The sequence below is a fragment of the Lonchura striata genome, chromosome 7, assembly GCF_046129695.1.
Source record: "Lonchura striata isolate bLonStr1 chromosome 7, bLonStr1.mat, whole genome shotgun sequence".
Taxonomy (NCBI): domain Eukaryota; kingdom Metazoa; phylum Chordata; class Aves; order Passeriformes; family Estrildidae; genus Lonchura; species Lonchura striata.
The window spans coordinates 12,587,201-12,610,000 of NC_134609.1; the positions used below are offsets into that span (position 1 = coordinate 12,587,201).

Below are 22,800 nucleotides of genomic sequence, written 5' to 3' on the forward strand. Positions count from 1 at the left end.
TGCTCACAGCCCCTTAGAGCACAGTATCAGCATGCAGGGCAAAGGCTGGGAACACCTTGTTCTGGAGGACTAAAGCCATGTCTCTGGATAACTCTGCCCTGTGTTCAAGCATCTTTTCCTCCTTCCATCCCAGTTCAGTGCCTGTACCTGTAAAAAGACATTTTGTTTGCTAGGTTTGCTTACGAGCTTCAATTCCCTTATGTTTAGATCCTAAAACATGAGCAGGCACATGACCCAGGCTGAGCTTCTAGAAAAAGGACTTACATGGGACATGTATAAGCATGTTTTTTTCTGAACATTTAGTTGCTTTTCTCACAGCTCCTAAATGTGGGTCCTGATACAAATATTTGACAAATATATCTGTTCCTTCTAAATCCTTGCTTCATATAAAAAACACTTGATATCCTGCTGCTTACTCTGTTGAGGGTAAAATGCTTATCAGGTACTTCTAGTATCTATTCTAGTACATGTGGCATTATTCTTTGTCATTGATATTACATTTCAATCAATTTTCAGCTAATCTATCATCAAGTAACAAATAGCTATGGAGATTATGCCTCTTTTTATCTACCTGGGGCCTGCTCTGGCTAGAAACTTGCTCCCCACAATGACACTTGTGCTGAATTTTTTGCTTAGGAAAAGGAAGTGGATTGCTTGTGGTTATTTTTCTCTCCCCTCCCTTGTATAACCACAAGAAAAAAAACTCATTTTAAGGCACTTTGTTTTAGTAAGGGAAAACCAACAATCCCTGACTGTTTGTGTTTATTTTTATCAGCTTGTATCCCCTGGTACAAGTCAGAATTAAATCTAGTGCATCTAAGAACTAGTTCTTCCATTCCTGCACCAGTACACTCTAGGCAGTAACATATTTTACAGTAGTCTGATATATATTTAACCAACTGAGCAGCAGTAGCATCCTCTTCCACTACTGGCTCTCATTGTTAAACCCCTTGCCCAGAAGTCTGTCCTGCCACCCAAGATACATCTTTTCACCACTCTCCCTTGCTGTGTCCATCCCACAAAATGTGTTCTCTTCCCTCTTCCTTTATATAAAGACTCCCTAATTAAGTTTCACCATGGATGACTTGTGAAGTAGCTCTGCAGGGACACTGGACCTACTTTACCAAGAGGAAAATCTTCTGGTGTCATCTCTTAAGAAGGAATATGATGTTTCATCAGGAAATTACTGGAACTAACTTCCTGTGTAGTTGTAATGCTTAGTATAATTATTACAGATATTCTCCTGTAAAATAGCTGCCAATAAAAACATGGCATTGACATGAGGATATGATGTTATTTGCTACTTAATAGATAAGGCATAGGAAAAATATCTCACTGGATCTCTGTGTTCAGGTAGGCAACTGAGATAAAGACTATTGGAAAATGTCGTGGTTTCCAGGCTCCTGCCTTTTACTCAAAGTCTGAGTGTCTTCACTGAGGTCCCACAAAAAAATCATCCAGGTCTTCTGAATCCCACTCTAGCCATCTACCCTCGCTAGCCATCTCCTTGCTCTAGTCACAGGAGTATCCTTCCTTACACAAAAAGAGTAAACCCTGGCCTTGGATGAAAATCAAACTGGCCCAATAACCAAAATTATATGAATACACATCTTCAGAAAGAAGAAGAGATGAAGGGTGTTTGTTTCTGCTTTTGCATCTACCAACTGCTCTGTTTGTGGTTCAGCTGAGCAGGAAGTTCTAGGAGGAGCAAGCCCACATGCTGGTTGGCTCTTGCTTGAGTCATTCCATTTTGGTAATGCTTTATACCACAAAAAGTAATTTCTTATCTCCCCATGAGAACCCTGTGACAGGATTGCATTTCACAGAAAGCTGGGAATGAAATTTAAACACTGCCAAGTTGTGTAGAGTTTTGGACCCCATGTCATTATAGCTTCTGGGGGAAGGGGATAGCTCTGTGGGGGAAGGGGATGGATCATTGAGAGAGTGGATCAGAGAGTGGAAGGACATTGGGTGGGAAGATGAATTGTATTCAGTATGAAACTCTGACTTAGACTGAGGCTAATAGGTTTATGCTGGAAAAATTGTAGGAGATTAGGTGAAGACTGATAATAAATTTTATCGTCCTACCTTACAGGCTGAGCTCTCCCAGTGAGAGGAAGTGGGAAGTGGCTTGGGAAGGCAAGGGGAGAAATGGATGACATGAGCCTACGCTACAAACCACATCTATTTTCCCACAGCCTAGTTCATTACAAAGAAGCTGTACTGGCCAGCAGGGAGAGTAGTTGCAAAGTTTCAAGACAGGTTCCCTGGTCTGTACTGAGGCAAGATGTGAAGCCACTGAGTTACTATCAGGATTATTCTATTCTTAGCATCCCAGCATGTGTTCAGCCCCCACATACCACTATCTAAATATAGTCCCTACTGAAGGACAGATGCTGCCAAGTTGCATCTGACCCTCTCCTCTCTTGCATTCTGTTCCTGAAAGACACGTCAACAGTCAGCATGTCCTTTTGTCTGCCCAGAGCTGTACAAGGAAACCTGTACTGTACTGTTAAAGCCTGATCTCAACCCTGGCCTTCCTGGCCTCTCCTAGCACTGACCTTCCTTTCAACACCTTTTCTTATTCCTTTCCTCCTCAATTGTTGCATTACTCTTTTTTTTTTTTTTTTTTTTTTTTTTTTTTTTTTTTAGTCTCATATGCCTCTGTCCTTTCCCTTCTGATTGAACATGATCAGTGGGAGGAAGCAGGCAAAGTAATGAAAGAAAATGTGTATGTGCATGTACATACGTACTGCAGACACCCAAACCTCTCTGACAAGAGCTCTTTTGTTGCTACAGATCTCCTGCCAAAAGGGCAGGGAGATGGACAATTTTCTGATTAAATGTGTTCCAGTTTTTCACACTGATTTGTATTTCCAGTAGCATAAATCCATAAGACTCTGAAATGGGAATTTCTTAAACCGATCTGAAATCTAAACAGGACATATCTTGATGTGAGTATGCCATGGGAAAGTGTGTCTACTGCAGCATGGAGTGGATGGAAAGTCTATCACAGTCAGTTACAAGAGACTCACAGAATTTGTGGGACTCCTCACACAAAAGAAGAGGTCAATTCTTCCCAGTATGTGCTAGAAGGTCAGACAGTGCAATCCCCCAGGGCCAGGTCTGGAGCGAACCCTGACCACTTGTCAGTCTGTCAGTGCTGCTTCCCATTTGCACAACAAAGCTCTTCAGGTATGTGTCACAGAAAGCAGAGATGTTTTCTCTTAGAAACACTACTTTTTCCAACTTCTCCCACCTCTTCAGAAAAGCTGTTGTGTGACACCTTCCAAGATTTCTGCAGCTTAAGCAGAAGCTCCCTGTTAGTGACACTTCGTGTGGATCACTGGGTGCCCAGGAGAGGGCATCTTTTGGACATAGGGAGCAAGTGGCTGATCCTGAGGGCAGCCTGACCTTCAGGATGGGCAGGGAGCCTGGCTTTTGGACTGAGCAGCCACCCTGGCCTGGGACCTCAAAGGCTCAGTGCTGCTCTCTCTGTACTCAAGATGTGCAGGTTACAGGTTGTCATTAAAGTCTCTACGGCACAGAGCTGGCAGTCATATAAAAACTGGCAGGCTTGTGTTGGTCTCTGTCCAGAGGCTCTGCAGCCTCCAGCACACTGCACCCTGCTGTCCTGGCTGTGGATTAAGTCCTGCCCTGCCCTTCTTTGCACAATCCTCTTCTTTGTTTAACCCCTTTGCCTTCCTCCCTGGCAAATGCAGTGGGGTAGGGGTTTGGCATAACAATGAAGCTGTAGATAGTTCATTTCCCTCTGATGCCAGGAAGCAAATTCATAAACTTCCAAGAAGGGTTTATAAATCTGTAGAAGACTGAGCCAGACACATGCTGTTTTCAGATTCTACAGGTCACTTCCTGCACTGGAAGAGACCTGGTCCTATTTTCCCAGAAAGGAATGAAGACATGGAAAAGTCTCTCCTGGACTGTAGAGCACTGAAATACCAATAGCTGCTTTAGTGCATGTGCTTTCTGTCAGTCCAGTAAGATTTGAGCACAGACCAAGCCAGACCCAACATACTCACTAACCATGGGAAAAAAAACATTGCCTGCTCATGATTATCAGCCCACATGGCCTGCTTGAATCCCACCAGTCTTCTCTGGTATAAAGGTACCCGAAACAGCATCGGTAGTGTTGGGACCACAGCCTGCTAATTCCTGCCTGGGAACCCCAAACAGTGGCCTGCAAAGACTTGCAGTACTGAGGTACTAGAGAATTGCAGGAAGTTTACTGTTGCTGTTCTGGCTGTCACCAGCCTACATCCTTGGTTCCAGTGAGCAGGGAGGAATACCATGGCATGTGAGGAATGTTCTGAGCACCTGCTGACAGCCTTTAACCCCCAATCCCCTCACTTCACAACTGGGAGAGATACTCAGCAAGTATGTTCCCATCCAGTGCTAAGCACCAAGTACTTGGCTATGGAGCAGCAGTTGGCCTTTTGGGGAATACTGGGAAACCCTTCTTTTAATTTCTTTTCAACTTTCTAACTCTTTTCATTAGCTGCTGTGTCAGAAGGCAGCACTGGAAAATGTGTCTTCTTTACCTTCTCAGTTAACAGCTGCATCTGGAGGGAGTATTAGGAAGCAGCATTTATACTGTAACAGTGGTTCTTCAGCAGTAGTTCATTACAGGCCTACACATGCTCCTTCCAGGCTTATTTTAACAAGGAGGGAGATAAAGGACTAAAATGACAGAGGCTGATGGATGTGGCAGCTGGGATGAGCCAGTCCCTATTTTAAGCATGCAGGCAAGATTTGGGGTCAAGTTGGAAAGGGTACAGAGTGATAAAGTACCAGTGAACACAAAAACAGCTTGAAGCATGGCCCTCCTCTTTCCATATTCTTCTCCAACACCTCTCAGTCCTGCTGACAGGCTGACCTGGGAGGAGTGTTGCTCTTGTCTGCTCAACACAGGCCAGCAGGGTCAAGCCCAAGGCACTCACACACCCCATGGGTGCAGGGGGCCTGGGCCACAAAAACCCAATCAAACCATGGGACTTCCTTAGGGCTCCATCTCTCTCCTCTCCTGCTCCCCTGCTGCTCCTGCAAGAACAGTGACAGGGCAGCAATCCTCTCACATTCACTTCTCTTTCCTGAAGCTGCCATGGGAGTGTGGGCAAAGTAGCTTTATAGATGAGTAGGTATAGATGAGTCTGGTGGCTTGAGCAGCAAGGCTGTGAGATATGGGCAAAGGTGCCCTGTTGAGTATTACTTCTCTGCAGGGATCTGACACAGTCTGTTCACTCGCCCTTTGTTAAACAGTTCTGCACTGATTTTTCTTTCACTTAACTGCAAGATCTGAAGAAATATTGCAGAAGAATCTACAGAGTGTAAAACTAATTTGTTCCTGACTTGCTCTGACCCAGTGATTTTACCTGGCTATTCTTTTATGTGAAAAATGAGTACATTATGGGTGCCAAGATGTCCTACAAGACTATCCCCATTGCTTGCCGATGTGGGAGAGGTCTGTCGTTTTTGGCTGAGTGGGCATTTGCTTTGGGTTTGCTTTCTTGCTTGCCCTGACAGAAAGGCTAGGCTGAGTTGGTAAGAAGTTTAACTGATGGATGATGGAATGAAAGGGAGAGTAAACATTTGGTGCAAGATGGCCATGAGAGGTCAGATCTAGGAGCTTGCCTGGAACCAGTGACTCTGACTGCCTTCTCAGATAAAGCAATGCATATCTTGCACAACTCCTGCTAAGGCTAAAGATTTATTCCAAGTTTACACTTGTGTAACAGGACACCATATAGCCTGATGCAGATGTCCAGAAATACACTGACCAAAACCATTGAAGCAGGAATGCTTAACACCAGAATATGCCTTGGAACCACCACCTCTCCCCAATGTCAGCTTCCCTGAGGATGATACTTGCAGAGGCTCTGCATGAGTCAGGGATCATTCCAAGGAAGTACAGTAGAGGCATGCAGAAGGACACATAGACATGTGCAGGCATAGTCTGTTCCCTCTCTGAAACATAGACTCCCTAACCAACTTAGGAGACAGGGAACAAAAGGAAAAGAGCATGTTGATATTCGTGAGTCTTTCATCTGCAGTAAAGAACTTGAACAGGGTTGGTGATCAGGTCAGGCCTATGCCCAGCAGAGTGATTAAATTAACAGAGTTAACAGAGACCAAAAGGCATACCCAGGGCTCATCAGGCCATAGCCAGGGCACATAGCTAGGGCTCATCCAAGAGGATTAGAGCCCCACTCTGTCAGCACAGTATTCTTAGGCCTTATTTTATTCTGTGAGGAATGGAGCAATAGAAGGTCCAGCAACTGAATTAAATAGCTGCTGTTCTTCCCTTCACCCTTATCCTCTCTCCTGCTTTTTCAGATTCGAAAGAGAAGCAAAGCGTGCCGTGGAGGCCTGTGGGAAAATGATGTTCTAGTATCTATCAATGGGAAGTCATGTGCTGGCCTGTCCCATGCTAATGCCATGCAGATCATCGATTCCTCCAACGGCATGCTCAACATCCGTGTGAAAAGGTAACCTGCTCCCAAGTGCCAGTGCTGTGACAGTGCAGGCAGTAGGGTGCTTTCATCCAGTACAGCAGCTGCCCACATCCAGCAGAAACAAGGCAGGCAGGAGGCCTTTGTTTTCACCATACTGCAAAGTGTACTAGGAGGACTTACCCATGTCCTAACCTGGCTAACATGTTGACATCTCAATGTTTTGCCCTGTCTTACAGTGGACTCTCATAGTCCAACGGTCTGCATACTGACTCCCACAAAGATGAGAGGTGTGTGGCTAACCCCCTTTTATTGTGGGAAGAAATATCTGTGGTAGTCTCTAGTTCAGGGCAATACTGGAGATCAGGCTGAAATTTATGGACAAAAAACAGTCCCAGTAATGTTCCTTGTCCTCCCTGTGCTAAGTTAACCCAGTGCGTCAGTGCATGCTGGATGTGGCCCAAGCTATAAATGAATAATCCTATAAAGGTGAAGGCAGCAAAGCTGTGTGAGGTCCTACCCAGTCCACATTGCTGTCTAAACAGAAGTCACCTTCAGAAAATCAGGCCTGGTGAAGGGAGCTGGGAGATGTGATCTTTCACAGTCCTGAAAAGACAGAGAGAGCACTGTGAGCATTGGGAAGGGACAGCCACACTGGTTGCTGTCATCTGTAAAGCAGGAGCAGAGGTGGGCAGTGCCCAGAGAAGGAAAGCCTGAGCATGTAGGAACTTTCCCTTGGTTTCAGAGAAAGTGCTTTCTGATGTTGGGATGGATAAGTTCTATACAAGGTGTCCAGAATAGCTCCTGGTCCATTGCCAAGGCCTTATCTTGCACCATTGGAGCCTATCTTCAGCAAACAGATGCCTGGGCAAATTTTAATCGGTCAAGATCAGCACACTTTGAATTAACCTAGTGACAAAGGCAGGCTTCTTGCATCCTTCTGGATGGAGCCAACACTGGATGGTTTGGAAATAATGAAGTCAGTTGGCTTCATTTGGAGCAGTGGTGAAATCATCAAATGTTGCTTTCTTCATCACATTTCTATTCCTACTTCATCTTCACATTCCTACTTCATCTTTACATTCCCAGAGAAAACACCAATCATTCCTGTTCAGAAAGGAGAGGTAGCTGGATGACTCTGGAGTATGTGTATTTCAGAAAAAGAGGAAGGGAAAAACACTGACCTGGCAGTACAGAAAAAGAGAAACTGGCTTACAAGCAGTTATGCTTCTCAGTTACCTGATCAAGTGTTTCAAGAAGAGAAGGAACTGTTTCATTTTGCTTGTGGAATGTTGAGGTTTCTCACCAGTGAGATTTCATAATGGCAAATAGTATTAAAAAAATTAACTGCCAGAGAAATTCTCCCACCCTTAGCTTCCACAAAAGTTTGCATTTGACATAAATAAAATTTTTTCACATTTTAGAATTGGGATCCAAGTCATGAGTTGAACAGCTTTAGAGAGGCAATGCTATCTGCCCGGCTTCATGGTATGCATGTTCAGAAGGCAAATACTTAGGACTCCTTTATAGATCTTATAAGCCCTGGTGAATCTGACAAGAGAAGGAACAAGTTCCCAGCTCTCTCTGTGTGGGCTGAAGTCAAACTGCCATGGAAGTCCAGAGTCACTCTTGAGGAGAGTGAAGATAGAATGGGCTCTTTTTCTGTCAGCACAGCCAAGTCTTCTTCCCTCTGGAAGCCAGCAGTAGGGCTGACTGCCCCAGTCTGCCTGGCACCTATTCCAGTCATCCTTCCAGATGTCTTAGAGGTTTGAACTTGATACATCTAAGCCAAAGGCAAATGTCACCATGGATTGGGCTGGCCAGCATGACTGCATATGTTTGTCAAAACCCAGGTACTGATAGTTAGTTTGTGAAGCAGTCCCACAGTGAGCAGGCTAAATATTAGTGTGGTCTCCTACCACCAGATACCATAGTCCTATCCCCAAAAACCACTTGGGCCTTTATATCCTATTTGCTATTTACTCGTGTAGCGGTCAGAGCAAACAAATAGCACGGACTTCTTGGGAGCTCAGTCTGAACTAAAGCAGTTTGGGGGTGCCAGGATCTGCAGATCTAACACAGTCTCAGCTGCAGGAGCAGCTGGAGTGCAGTGTGATAGCTGAGCACCAGCCGTTCTCTGCTGACAAGCCGCAGGCTGAAGGGTAGGTCTCACTGTCCTGGGGAATGTTTGCTATGCAGGAATTCATCTCTCCAGGAGAAATGCCTGGGGAGCTGATTAGGCTCGGTAGATTTAGGGCATTCTGACTTTTGAATGTTTAACACCTGGTTTCCATAGAGCTGTGAAGCAGAAAATCAGAATGAGAGCACATAGCTGATGTCAGGGATAAGTCTGTCCTTGGCATCTACACTTCAGGTGTCTGTACCACCTGAAAAACACCTGTAACACTGTCCCAGTCCATCGCCCTCTCTCATGCCAGGATTTCCTTCCAGTTTAGCGACACAAACAAAACCTCGCTCACCACTTTTCCTTCTCCTCACAGGATAGTTGGTGGGGACCAGACTGGCCCGTGGCCCCAGCGTTCCCCTTCTCCAGGGCAGCAAGTGCTCTCCCCACCATCTGTGCCCAGCCCCTCAGCACAGTTACTCAGCTCTGAACCAGCAGGAGCCCCAGCCACTGCACAGCCCTCACAGCCATGGAGGTCACAGAGGCACCTGGAGAGCCTCACGTCCCCACCGGACAGTGAGGCCTACTATGGTGAGACAGACAGCGATGCTGACAATGTGGCGCAGGAGAAGCACCGCCGGGCTCGCAAGAAGAGCCCGCGCTCCCCACCTGACAGCACCACCGGCAGGGCGGACGCGCCTCAGGACGAGGTGTCCCTGTCGGAACAGAGTGGCTACGAGAGCATGCCGGAGGCTGCTGCGCAGGGGGGAGCAGAGCTGGCCAGCTCCAGCGGGGTGGCCAAGAGGGAGATTGTCTGCCTGCCCGGCAGTCGCACAGACACTCCATTCTCAGACAGCGAGGGACAGTTGCGGCCACCGTCAACAGAGGGTCGGGAGCCTTCTCCAGAGGCAATGCTCCTGCCCCATGCTACCAAGGCCATCCGAGCGGAACGCCATCTCATCCCCATGGTGGGGCCAGTGGAACATCCGATTGATGAAGACCTAACCACCACTTACACAGAGAAAGCCAAGCAGGCCAGTAAGTTCTCTAAACTTCCATGCCTTTTCCTTGTGCTGGATTCTCCTTCCAAAAGACTGGTTCCTGCAAATGCCAGGTGGGTTAGCTCTTCTAGCTTACTAAGGAGCACCAGTCAAATCAGACCTGCAGAGACCAGGGCTTCCTGCTGCAGCTTTGGCCCTGAGGTTTACCTCACCCAAGGCATCCTAAGAAAAAAGTAAGATAAAGGGTCTGGGGTCAGGGGTCTGGGAGTCACTCACACAGGCCACAGCCATTCAACCAGATGTGTTCTAGTACCTCTATGTGCTGGAAAAAGGATGGGTGTCATTGGTTTCTTCAACACTTTGGGCTAAGAAGACTCAGGTGACATGATGGTGACAGGAAAAAACTTGGAGGTTAAATTTCCCTGGCTTTCCAGAGATCTTATGGCAGCTGAGTTTGCTCCTTAGTTACCTGTTAAGCACAAAACACTCATTTCAAGAGGGTTCCAAGGAGCCCTCTGTTCAATTCAGCTCTCCATGGACACAGAGGCATGCAGTATTAAACAATTAGCGACAATGAGAGATAATTTGTACACAGCATAGCTGCAAAAGAGCTTTGTCAGAAACAGATTTATTTCTCTCACCCTGTCCAGCTCAGGGAGGGACTCTTCTACATCAACTTTCTCTGCAGGCACTCATTTGAGCAAGGATGCCATGTCTGACTGGCAGCAGCTGGTGAGTTCAGGTACAATTGATAATTTTTTAGGTGTTGGCAGCAAGGACAGGCAGGAGATGGTAAATTAGCTCTTGAAACAGTTCCCTGTAGTGCCATCTCTGATAGTCATGACATTTCCATGTGAAATAAAGTACTGAAAAAGGTAGTGTAGTGATGGGTGATGGACCTGAAGTGACCTTGATTGTGAATATCTTTCCTGGTTTCTGCTACACATGGAGTATTTCAAGCACAAACATGAGGGCAGAACAAAGTGTTATCTGATTTCACAGTTGTGATCTATCTAGTAAAATTAAAAACAAGATAATCATAAACCTATTTTCATATATGTACCTCAGTGAGTATAACTGACTAGTTTACATTTCTGGAAACAAAGCAGGTTTTAAGAATGTGACTTTTAAAAAGTGACAGAATGGAAAACAGAGACACAGAAAAGATATAGACTGAATCAAAAAGAAAACATGTTGATTCTAACTTCTGATCCTCTGCTTTAAATGCTAGACATTTTACCCAGGACAGATAATATTGCAAGGCAATTATTAAACCTCTCTTTTTGCTTATCCTCGAACTAAATATTCTTTTATCTCTTCTGCCTAAGGAGTCCTATAGAGGTAACTTGCAAACCTAGGTGCTTCCTTCAGACAGGGCACTGTCCTACTGCTCTTTCCAGTGTTACGAGGGGAGGCTCAGTCGGGTCTCTCATGTCTTGCTCTGCTGGGCAGTGCACCTAACCTAGCACCTTGTTCTACTTCTTCCTAGTCTTTAGCTCTCATTTTCCTTAGGACAGAAAAGAAATCAGCAAATTCAGCCTCTCTAAAGATGAAGCTATTTTTTCCCCCTTTGAATAATGTACAAGCATGAGGTGAATGTTGAGAAAGGCATGTTCAGCTGCTCCCTGCCACCTGATAGTCCTAGCAGTAGAAGAGCAATTGCTTTACATCAAGACTTATTTTCATGGACAGTATCAGTACAGAGGGATCCCAGAAAAGCTATGTATTTAATTCAGAGCATTTCTGATGGCAAGATAATATCCCATGGCAGGAGATGATGCAACAATATTGCCAACTGGAGTTAGGGTTCCCAGAAGCACTGCAGACTGAGGTAATATTTTATTCTCCTGTCACTCCTTCACTGCTCACCCTCTTTTTGGTTTATGCTTGGCCAGGGGTATCCTTCTGTAGGAGTTACCCTGCCAGGGATGGTAACTCACAGGGTCTTTTCTTGCATTAGGGATCTTATCATTAAATGAGAAGGCAAAATTCTACAACCTGATAATGCTGGAGCACAGCAGCCATTAAAACAGAAGTCCAGTTCAGCAGCCAGTGACTGTGAGGGAAGGAAGCAAGTAAGGAAGAGGGATGGAAGGTGTTCATTATGTGGTGAACAGAGCTAAAGAACACCTATACCTGGAATAAACATGGGTATAAACACAGCTGGAGGACTGGGGACTGCTGAGCTGTACTGGCTCCATGGGAGGCTGCTTGGACTGGCATGGGAGGACAGGGTAGAACATCTCTTGCCAGAAAGGTGTAGCCTTGGTGAGGATGTCTGGGCTAGCATTGCTCCAGCTCCTACAGCTACTCTAGGCTCCCATGGAGACAGCAGCATTTAAAGCTCTATTCCTCTGCCTTTCCTTAGCAATATCCACAGCACAGTAGCCTACTCTGGGACATAGACACTCCTGGGTTTTGCTAAACAGGAATGCAAAATAATGGTTTAGAAGTCAGGCAGGGTTTTAAAACCTGAGTTAGCTCCAGGAAGTGACTTGGAATATTAATTTTGAGAGCCTAAGTATTGATATATTTGCAGGAGACATTTAAGAGCCATTGTGAATACCTGAACAGATGGCTGCCTTTTGAAGCATTATTTAAATATATTGCCCGTTCATCTGCTAATACACCCTGCTTGCCTTGCCACAGCCTTCTTCAGGTCCCACCACTGCACCATAAGAATGTAAAAAACTGCTTTTTGTTTTGATGGGACTGCTCCCTAGATGGTTCCTTATCCTTTCTTCCTGGAATGTACTACTCTGTCATGTCTGCTCTGATGTTTACTTCAATTTTGGGGGTATTTCTTGTGTCCTTTATTTTAATTCTTTCTAACTTTTCACTATCATTTTTAAGCTCCGGAGACTGTTTCCCTTTCCCACTCGTCCCTGCACCTCAAGCAAACAGAATTGCAGGTACATTATTTCTAGATGAGTATTTAGAAACATCAAACCTCTATATGAATAACTGTAATCCCAGAAAAAGAACAGAGATACATAATAATTCTTTTGCACACTACCAAGAGGAGCAACTGACATTCTTCACTGCTATGTTGCCCTGCAAGGATCTCAGTAATACTGCTACTGCTATCAGCTCTTGGGTTTTCTGTAGCTTTGTTCTTTACTTTCTATCTCTAGAACTTTTGCAGACTTCTGTCCTCACTGTGTGTGCTCCAGAGCTCTGAGCTTTCCAGATCATAGGCAAGTGGGCTCAGCTCCTCTGTCTCCCCTTTCCTGAATGACTTTCCTTTGTTTCTGATGGTGTTAGAAAATCTGATCTGTGATGACTATGTATTGTCCTCAAGATCATCAATGAAATGAGGAAGTGCTTTCCATATTCCCTCACCATCTTTCCTAGTTGTATCAGGATGGGCAATCAGTCTTTATGTTCTGATTGTTACTGAGGCATTTTCTCTTCATTTTCATCTGATGAACATTTTTCCAGTACATGTATTTTTTTTTTGCAGTAACTCCACCAACATCTGGGAAATACAGCTGCTTTCCCTGCTTTCCTCAGAGCATATAAATCACGTGGTAATTGCTGGAGGTGATGCTTTTGTTTGATACCTGCTTTGCATCACAGTAACATGGGAGCAAATGGAGCTCCCTTATTTACATTAAGTAAAGCTTTGACTCCCAGAGCAGAACACAGTCTGGTGGCAAGTACCAACAGCTCAAGATCAAGATGGCAGCAGCTGATGATGCCACCACGATGTCCTGCATGCCATCAGCTGTTGAGCTGTGCTTTTTCTTCCCCAGCAAAGACACAAGGTCTTAAAGCTCCTTAGAGAGCCAACAGCCCCTGCAGTGAGGTTTGGGCCTCTCTCCTTCCAAAGTTATTGCTCTATTTTCACATTGGTATTGGCTCATTTTTCTCAGCCTGTGGGATAGCCATGTACATCATCCCAGATCTCCACAGGACACATGACTTGGATGTGCCTGCTTAAAACCCACTCAGAGCATTACTGGTGCAGACTGCTGGGGCACTGTGGGGAGCCACACATCACCCAAATGCAGGGGAACTTGCCCTACAAATAAAAAACTTCAGTCTGCATCACTACCCAGTGGCTTCTATGCACCCTGGTGTTTTGCTCAGTGGGGTAAAAGAGCAGCTGGCAAACAGTGACTCTGCTATCTTTTAAATGAACTATTGAACAGTCATGTTTGTGAACAGCTGGTATTTTGCCTAATCTGTAGATATATAAGTATGAATTTGTTTCCTTCCCCCTAAAATGTACATTTCTCTTTTTTGAGAGGTGATTAATCCCTGGGGAAACTGGGGATCTTTCGGCCCTTGGCTTGTCATCACTGTAAAGGGCCAAACTAAGTCCCTTCCTGAGATGATTTATGTGCAACTTACACAGTGCAGAAGAAAATACAAATTAAAAAATCTACACCAGTTTCAGGAGGTTAGCAGAAAGCGGGAACTTGTGTCAGGGAGAATCAGACTATAGTTTTCACAAGTAATTGCAGGTGAGGTTTTTTGGTTTCCCATAGGTTCTGCAGTGTCCTTCTCTTCTCACCCCACCTTCATAGGCTTGGGATCCATCTTTAGCCAGGGTTTCTTCTTCTCAGCCACTTGTGCTGTCTGAGGTGCACTGTATTTTCACCCCCATCCTAAATCATCTCACAGGACAAAAGGCTCAGCCTTACTCACAACTGGAAATAGGATAGACATACCAGGACAGCAGTCTATTCCTAACTTGCTATCACACTGTGCCAGTGAAAGAAGTGCTTCAAAATAACTTAATTTAAACTTATCTCCTGAACTATTTTTAGTTCCTAGGATTCAAGAGCCTCTCCATGTATGGTAGAGGAAGGGAGGGAAAACTGAGTGCGGAAATTTCCTCCTCTGCTTTATATGGGCCTGGCTGCCTGTGCAGAGTCATCAAAGTTACTACATTCCATATCAGAAAAGGAAATCCTTCTTGTTCAAAGCGGATGTACAGCAGCACTTGAAAAGACAGAATGCTTATAAATAAGTGGCCTGTTCATCGGCAGGTCATAGAGATTACCTCTTCTAAGAGTGACTGCAGTCGTGTTTCTCTGCAGAGAGGGTGAGTGCAGCAAGCCATCTCTCAGCCTGTTACAACTGGTATAGGGCACAGGGGCTGTGAACAAGATGAAGTATTTGAATGGCAGCTTGAAGTTTTGCACCACATTTTCTATTTGGCTTTCAGCTTTGACAGTTGTAACTCTGATCACAGTTATGTGACTGTTAGACTAACTTACTGGTTTTGTCATTCACTGCAGTCTGAGAGACCAATAGGTTTAGGATAATAGCCTACTACTACATCCTACATGCCTTAAAGTAAAATACGAAAGCATTCTGCTTAGACCAGGAGATTAAAATTAATTGCCTGAACTATTGCTCTTACAGAAGTCTGTTCCTAGCAGTGTGAAGCCATGCAGAATCACCCTTGGCCCTTGCCACTCAATGAGCAGCCAGCCATTCGGAAAACAAGGACAACAGCTTCCATGGTTGAATCACAGATGGAGAGACTGATCTCATTTCAGCACGCATGGAACTGTAAATTGCTTCCACTTGGAAAATCAGTTTCCATACACTGCAGTAGCAGTCTAGTTGTATGTGTTTGTTTAAGAAACCCCACTTAATAACTCATTCGTCTTTGAACTCTCTGCCACTTGGAAGGCATTTATTAAAGACTACGGAGGAATAAACACAAGGCATCTAGAGCCCTCTTTTAGGCATTGATCTTATTCCTTCAGTTTATGCCCTTCTATGGAAAGCAGAGGTAATATTTTCAGGCTGATATATTAACAGGGCAGAAGCCAGATTATAAACTGCTGTTATCTCTCTTGGCTAGCATGGATGAATTTTTCATTCTTTCTTGAGTCATCTCATAATTGTCACAAGTAATTTGCCATCTTCCTCAGGTATTCTTACTGGAGACCTCCAGAATCGTTCCCTCAGGCATCACTCTTGCCCAGCATTTCAATGAGGATGTTGTGGGTTGCAGCACTGGAAGTAAAGCTGATAGAGCTCTGCTCTGCTCTACCTTTGCATCTCACTGCAATCCTGCTGCCCCACAGACTGACAGAGACATGAATTTAGTGAATATGTGCTAGCTATGTGCTAGCTATGTGCTAGCTCAAGATAAGTCTAGCTGCAGATAATATTCTCTGGAGGGGAAAGATCTCTAGTATTTGAAGATATATGGAGGAAGACTATGTGATCCTTGAAATGAAAAGGTGTATTTGTCCTCTCATTTTTCCTAGTACTTCTACTATATGATGTATCATTTGAAGCACCTATTTCTTAAACTATCAGTTACTCAGACATTACTTTATGTTATTATTGTCAGCACAGGGACTCTGACTCTGGGTCACAGTTCCTCAGACATGATCAGAGATCATTCATCATCCTGCTGCTTGTGAAGCAGTATCAGAGTTTGTTTCTAAGCTGACACTTCCATGGTCCTTGCAGAGCCCCAGTTAGTGATTTTTCAGACTGTGTTGTCCTATATGTTAACATAGCCTGGCCTTGCACATGCACTTCTACTCTGACTTAGGATGTGTAAGGCTGATGGGGAACATTAAATTAAAATTTTGCCAATAGCTCAGATCACAAAGGTGATTAGAGCAATAATCACATTGAAACAGCTATACATATAACCCCACAGACTATCTTAAACTAAGCTGGTAGTTGTAGATTCCACGGTTTTGACATATTAGTTGAAAGAATTTGTAATGCAAACAGACAACAGGAATCCCTTTCCCCATCCAGTTGTTTGCATCAGTTCTGAAAGTGATATGGGACAAGGTTGCTGACAAGGTAGGGACAAGTCTGCTCAGGGACAACACTGAAATGTTTCTGAGACAAAGTGATAGTGATGGATGAGGGAGAGGCATAAAAGGGTGAGGCCTAAAAGGACTTTGACAAGGAGTGATTAAACAACAGCCATTACTCAAGAGAAGTGAGAAAAAATTATAGCAAGGAAGGCAAAAGCTGTCAACCTGTTTAATACTTATTCTTCGGTTTCACTTAAACCCATTGTAGGGACATCAGTTTGTTGGGAAATATGTAAAGCTTTACTGTCATTAGTATCTACCACTTACATTAACTAAGAATCTTGCTCTTTGCAGAAAGAAACAGGAGCAGAAACAGGGGCAAGCAGATTCAGCAAATCTTAATACACTGACTATGCTGAAAGGACAAGGGTGAACCAGCTTCTCTGTAGAGGTCAAATGTAAGGAATTAATGAAACTTGTATCAGAATGGTCCTCAGTCCTTGCCAAGTACCTTGGAATAATGAGAAGGGTCTCAGGGAAAAAGACCAAGAATATACCCTTCTAGCAGACATACGCTCTGACAATAAGAAAAAGAAAATTGCTTCAGTTGGGTGCATGAAGTAGTTTTTTCGTGCATATTTGCAAAAAACAAAATGAAAAGTAAAGTCAACATGGACTAGTAAAAAGTAGAAAGAGTCTTTGACCTGCTCAGTAAGACAAGACTTCATGGCTGAAGGCATAACATGAACACAGCATATACTGGCTTCTATAAGATACTTGAGACAGTTCTACATGACTTTTCCAATGAGAAAAATATGTGTGAGATAGGACTTCTGTAAGGTGACCACACAATTGGCTAAGAATAGAACAGAAAACATAACTATTAATGGTTCCTGATGTCAGATGAGCTAACTGGTTAAGTTGGTAGTAGTGTTTCACTGGCCTTATGAATCTAACAGGACTACCTCTATATTTTCACCCACAGAGCTTTAAACACTAATGTCAATCAAAGATCCTCTCCACCTCAATGTTATATGACTGGCAAGGAGACAGATGATAAAAAATCCCAACCCTCTTCTCTTCTGTCAGTGGATCTTACCCTCTGGCTGCATCTAGACGGAACAAGCAGCATGTACTGTGGGGCACAGCACAGCCCCAAAACTGCTATTATTCAGATCTGGAACCTAGCTGAGACACCTTGCAGCTTTTCTCTGTTTTTCTTCCCAGAGAAACCCAGGTGTGTGGGGGACACAGGGGAGGGAGGGGGGTTACCTGGATTGGGAACTCAAAAGTGTTCCTAGATACACCACTATTGTCTTTCTATCTGCTTTTTTCAGATGCTAATTCCTGTTAGTGAAGCTTTGTAAAGGTGTCTTGTTTCTCTTGGGTGTTGTACCTAGAAAGCAGTTACAGGAAATAGCAATAATTTTCAATGGGTGTCATGAGGATTCAGTGGAAATTTCTATGTATTAATTGGCAGATGACACAACACTTGGAAGATATACAGTTGTCTCATGAAAGGCTAGAATTTTTAATGTAGGAGGAGCTTGAATAGTTGCAGAAAATGACTAAAACAATCTGGTTAATGAGACTATATGGCAAGTGGATTAATTAAGTCCACACAGTGAGGTGGTGAGCACATACTTGTCTGTATTACTGGAGTAGATGTTGGATAGACTGAAAGACAAAGATGTGATCAATCAGTGGTATCCTGCTGTCAGACATCAAGAAATTTTGCAAGCAGTAGACTTAGCAGATCCTGTCATCCTTTTAGTTTCTGTTTTGTATTTGATACCTCATTCTCTCAAGTCTAGTAAATGCAAATCTGTCTGATGTCTGTCTCTCACATTCAAAATGAGAAACCATTTGTGTGTGCGCATGTGTGTGTATGTGTGTGTATGTGTGTGAGTGTGTGTGTGTGTTCTTCAGTTTGATGCCTAATTAAGACTGCACTCAGACTTTTCACTTTCTATGGTGGGGTCTCTCTCCTCTGCTGGGCCTCTTATTTCCATGTAAACTTGTAGGAGCATTGTATCTTTGTGACTTCAGACTCTTAAAATTAGCAAATGGACTCAAAAGCTATTAGCATGAAATGTGTAAGATCAAAAGGCATGCAGCATTGACTGCATAAACCTTTCACTGGAAATTGGGCTAAAGCTGCAAAAGACAGATTCACTAGTGCATTTAACAGGTGCTGTCCTGGCAAAAGAAAGTTCTCCTTTGGGAGAAGGCTATGTAGGGAATATCCAGGACCCAGGTGTGAGGTGTCAGAAAAACTGGACAGGTGTGCTACCTTTTGCACTTTTGTGCTTACTTTTCCATCCAGCTCAGAAAGAAGGCCAAACTGGTACCCAGCTGAGAGATTTTTTTTTGAATGAACAAGCTATTCAAGTCTCCAGCAGGATACCATGAGACTAAGATATTGTAGTCATGCACAGTGATGTCTCTACACCCTCTCTGCCTAACAGAGCTCTCCAATAGTAGTATGGCTAAGAATGGTCAAAAATCTACAGAATTACTGAGCATGTTTTTCCCCCTGGGCTGTTAACTTACCTTCAGAAAAGCCTGTTTATTTCTGTTTTTCCAAAACCAGGAGATTGCAGTGGGGCAGTGTCTCACTGGCACACTTAAAATCACTAGACATTTAAGAAAAAACATTGTTTTGATAAATATTTTAACTATTTAACCTCAGATACATGGTAAAGGGTTTCAGACTTGAGTAGGACTGTAGCATTTGCCTGTAACATCCTACATTGGAGCTGAAGGCACATCTGTGTTTTATACTATGCACAGGTTATGTGATGGAAGTCTGCAAATATCCAAGAATGACAAATATTACTTATCCCAAGAGTTTTACCTTTACTTTGAGGTAAAAAAATATATACTCCTCTGCTTAACTGTTTGCAATTTAAACACTGATCAAAGCTTTAAAGGTTGAAACTTTCAACAAGGAAATATTTAGAAGGTCAATATAACCTATCCAAATCTTATTTTGAGAGAACTTCAGGTATGTAAAGTATGAGATGTCTGTAGCCTCTAATGGCTTACTGAGATATTTGCAACATTAGCCATGGAAAAATGACTTTGTCTAACATAAATAGCTGGAAGAACAAAATTTGAGGTGACCCCATCTGAAAAAAAGCAGTAGACAAGTAACATTTCATCACAGAGGAACAGGTTTTTTTATCTGTAGAAATAGCAGAGTACCCTATTTTCTATAGTAATGGCTTTTCTAGAATTTGATTTTGGTAATAAAATTTACCATTGTTTTTTTCCTAGAGAATATGAACAGTGTCTGACCCCACGTAAGCCTGCTTGTTCAGTAGCTTGCCTGGGCATTAAAAAGCTTTATTTTAATAAGGTCTGATCTTGAAAAAATTTATACTTTTTACACTTCTCTTTACTGTAACTAGTAATGAAAATAATTTCACTTCAATGAAACTTAGTTAAGAGGAAAATTTCCATAGGCTTTGCTTAATAGAAATTTTTCCTTTTGTGGATTTTTTCCAACAGAATTCAGTGTGTACATGAAATAAGTGCTTTAGAAGTTAACAAAACGTTTTCTATAGAAATTATTCACCATAGCAGCAGAAATTATGGGAGTTTTATAATCCTTCCTTTTACTCTTTAATCTATCCCATTTGCATGTTTTTACAAGAGACAGAACTGTATTTTCATTACAATAGTATGTATCAATATTACAAGATTTCCCCAAAGAGACACATATATATACATATATCCCTATATATGTAAATATTCATCAAAGAAGAGACTGAACCACTTTCATTGCTCTAAGAGCCTCTGTATGACACATGACAGGTCTCTGTACAGCAGTGTTGCCTTGTGGGAGTTGTCTTCTTGGTGTGCAGTGATGGCTGCTGGATTTCAGCATGTATGGTCAGACCTTCATTTTTCCAGACTCTCTAACATTGGAGATTGTCTGCCAAGGCTACAGAATTGCTAAGGCTGGAGCTGCTGGGAGGGAGAATCATGGGAGGGTGTCCCTTGGCCATGGCTCTGGGATTGCCTCACAGGAGCTATTGCTCGAGTACAGAAAGGAGTGGTAAGACAGGAACTAGACAAAGTGTCAAGAGATGCTGAGCAGACAACAACTGCAGAGATTTGCAGACTTCCCAGCACCATCTATTCCCTTCCTTCCCATCTACCACAGTCCTCACTATCAGCATCTCATCTTTCAACACCTCTCAGTCTCCTGTGCTGGAGCTCTGAATGGTGCTGCCAAAACACCACTCCCTGGTTCCCAAACACTCTGTCACCCTCCCTGGGCACAACCACACTTTCAAGGTAACAGCTTCTGATGTTTTAATTCAGCTAAACAACTTCACTGCAGGTATCCAGGATCCTAATGCTCCTCTGTTAAATATTCTTCAGTTGTGTACACAGCAGAGATCTGAATCATGGACTTGTTCTCCTCAGATATGGAAGAAAATTGATATGCACAGGAAAGCCTTTACTCTCTCTTTTCTTCCTCTTTACCTGGAGCTGAGTGCTCTCTGGGAGTTTCAGGAAGGAAAGTTTTATTCCCCCTGTGCAGGTTTCTTCTGCCTCTCCATGTTGGACATGCACACTGTGTTAGTTTTATCTCTCTGAAGGGTTCTTTGGCACAGATATGCTGCCCATTGAGGCATTGGTAACACTAATTTGAAGCTTGCACCTTTCTAACCTGAAGCTTGTACCATAGAAGCTGTGATAACATAGAGTATATTTTCTTATTTTAAAATAAAAAGTAGGAGTTTCTCCTTACAGAGAGTACAGGGAGGGGGAAAAAATAAGTTTAAGTGCCAGGTGACAATGTCCATCACACTGCTCAGTGATGAAGCTATGAAGACAAAAATAGACAAAGTGACCTCATGGCTTTCAGCAGCAAAGCCTATGAGACAAAAGAGAGGCTTTAAAAGGCTTGTGGACTGATAGCAAAGAGCTTGGACATCTAAGAGTTTTGGTTCTGCTCCAGAAGAGCTTTGCTTTGCTCGTGTCTCATTGCCTCTCTTTCTGTTTATGGGGAGTTGTGAATTAAACGGGCTTTGTGACATGCCCAGTTCTCCAGGTCTGGACTCAACTTTCTCAAGCTTGGATCAGCCTTATGCAGGTACTTTTCTCTTTTGTCTTTTCTTTTCTTCTTTTCTTTTCTTTTCTTTTCTTTTCTTTTCTTTTCTTTTCTTTTCTTTTCTTTTCTTTTCTTTTCTTTTCTTTTCTTTTCTTTTCTTTTCTTTTCTTTTCTTTTCTTTTCTTTTCTTTTCTTTTCTTTTCTTTTCTTTTCTTTTCTTTTCTTTTCTTTTCTTTTCTTTTCTTTTCTTTTCTTTTCTTTTCTTTTCCTCTTTCTCTTTTCCTCTTCTCTTCTCTTCTCTTCTCTTCTCTTCTCTTCTCTTCTCTTCTCTTCTCTTCTCTTCTCTTCTCTTCTCTTCTCTTCTCTTCTCTTCTCTTCTCTTCTCTTCTCTTCTTCTCTCCCTTTCTTCCTTCTTTCCTTTCCTCTCCTCTCCTTTTTTAGTCTACTTTCCTTATCCCATTCTTTTGCCTTTTCTGATTTCATTCTTGCTCTTTACCTTCTACAAGTCATTGTAAGAAGATTTCTCTTCTTGTTTTTTTCTTAAACTATTGTGGAAGATTGTGGCTTGAATGACCATTTTTCTGTTGGGAGGACTGGTGTAATTAATTGTGTGCTTTAGCCTTTGATGAGGAGAAAGGTAGGAAGAAGAAAAGAGGGAGGTGAGAAGCAGGTCGCAGAGGGGCCTATTTGCCACCTCCTTCAGAGCACAGGACAGTTCAGAGCAACTTTCTAGGGAAGTTGCACATGAATCCTAATGCTGAGCAAGGACTACAAGCTGATGGAGTTAAAGCCAAGACCATCTTCTGTTACATTTTCTCTGACAGTATTTTCTAGCCCAGACTTTAGAGTTGGCACTCCTATGGTAGTCTGCTGTCAGAAAGGGCTGTGCAGACATCACTTTGAATGGTGTTGCTCCCTATCTGTTAGCTCCTGATGCTAGAAATCCTCCTGAGTCACTCGGGCCAGAGTTTACATATTCTGCACTTGACTAAGATTCTGTGGCACTGTTCTTTCTCCTTGTACATTTAGAAGCAAAATACTAACAGGTGGATATAGCTTGTAGTAAGGTTGTTTGTAGCAACTTCCCTTATTTTTTCCATTTTCAAAATGCCTAGAGACACAGGCATGCAGATTTGTAAATGAAATGGGCAGACCTTCAGGGAATGTAGTTTGTTTCTACCATGGAGAGCAGGTTTTTGAGGGCAAGTTTTGACTGCCCTGAAGAACACTAAATCTTCACAAAAACCTGGACTCTTCTTCAGTCTTGGTTCAGCAAGATAGAGTTATTCTGTAAGGAAAGTTTTGCAAAGAGCCTTCACTTTGCAAGTGCAAGTACAAATAATGAGCCATTTCAGCATTGCTTTTCCTGTTTCTAGTTCTGGGTGCAAAG

The 22,800-nt window shown here is 43.2% G+C and overlaps 1 protein-coding gene across 1 annotated transcript in view; it reads left to right on the forward strand.

The window, feature by feature from the left end:
- The window catches only part of SYNPO2L (synaptopodin 2 like), a 38,005-nt gene that overhangs the window by 8,300 nt on the left and 6,905 nt on the right, over window positions 1–22,800 (forward strand). Inside the window, exons 2-3 of the mRNA XM_021548760.3 lie at window positions 6,352–6,503; window positions 8,969–9,630. Of these exons, the coding sequence (XP_021404435.1) occupies window positions 6,352–6,503; window positions 8,969–9,630 (814 nt within the window). The remainder of the gene's footprint in view (window positions 1–6,351; window positions 6,504–8,968; window positions 9,631–22,800) is intronic.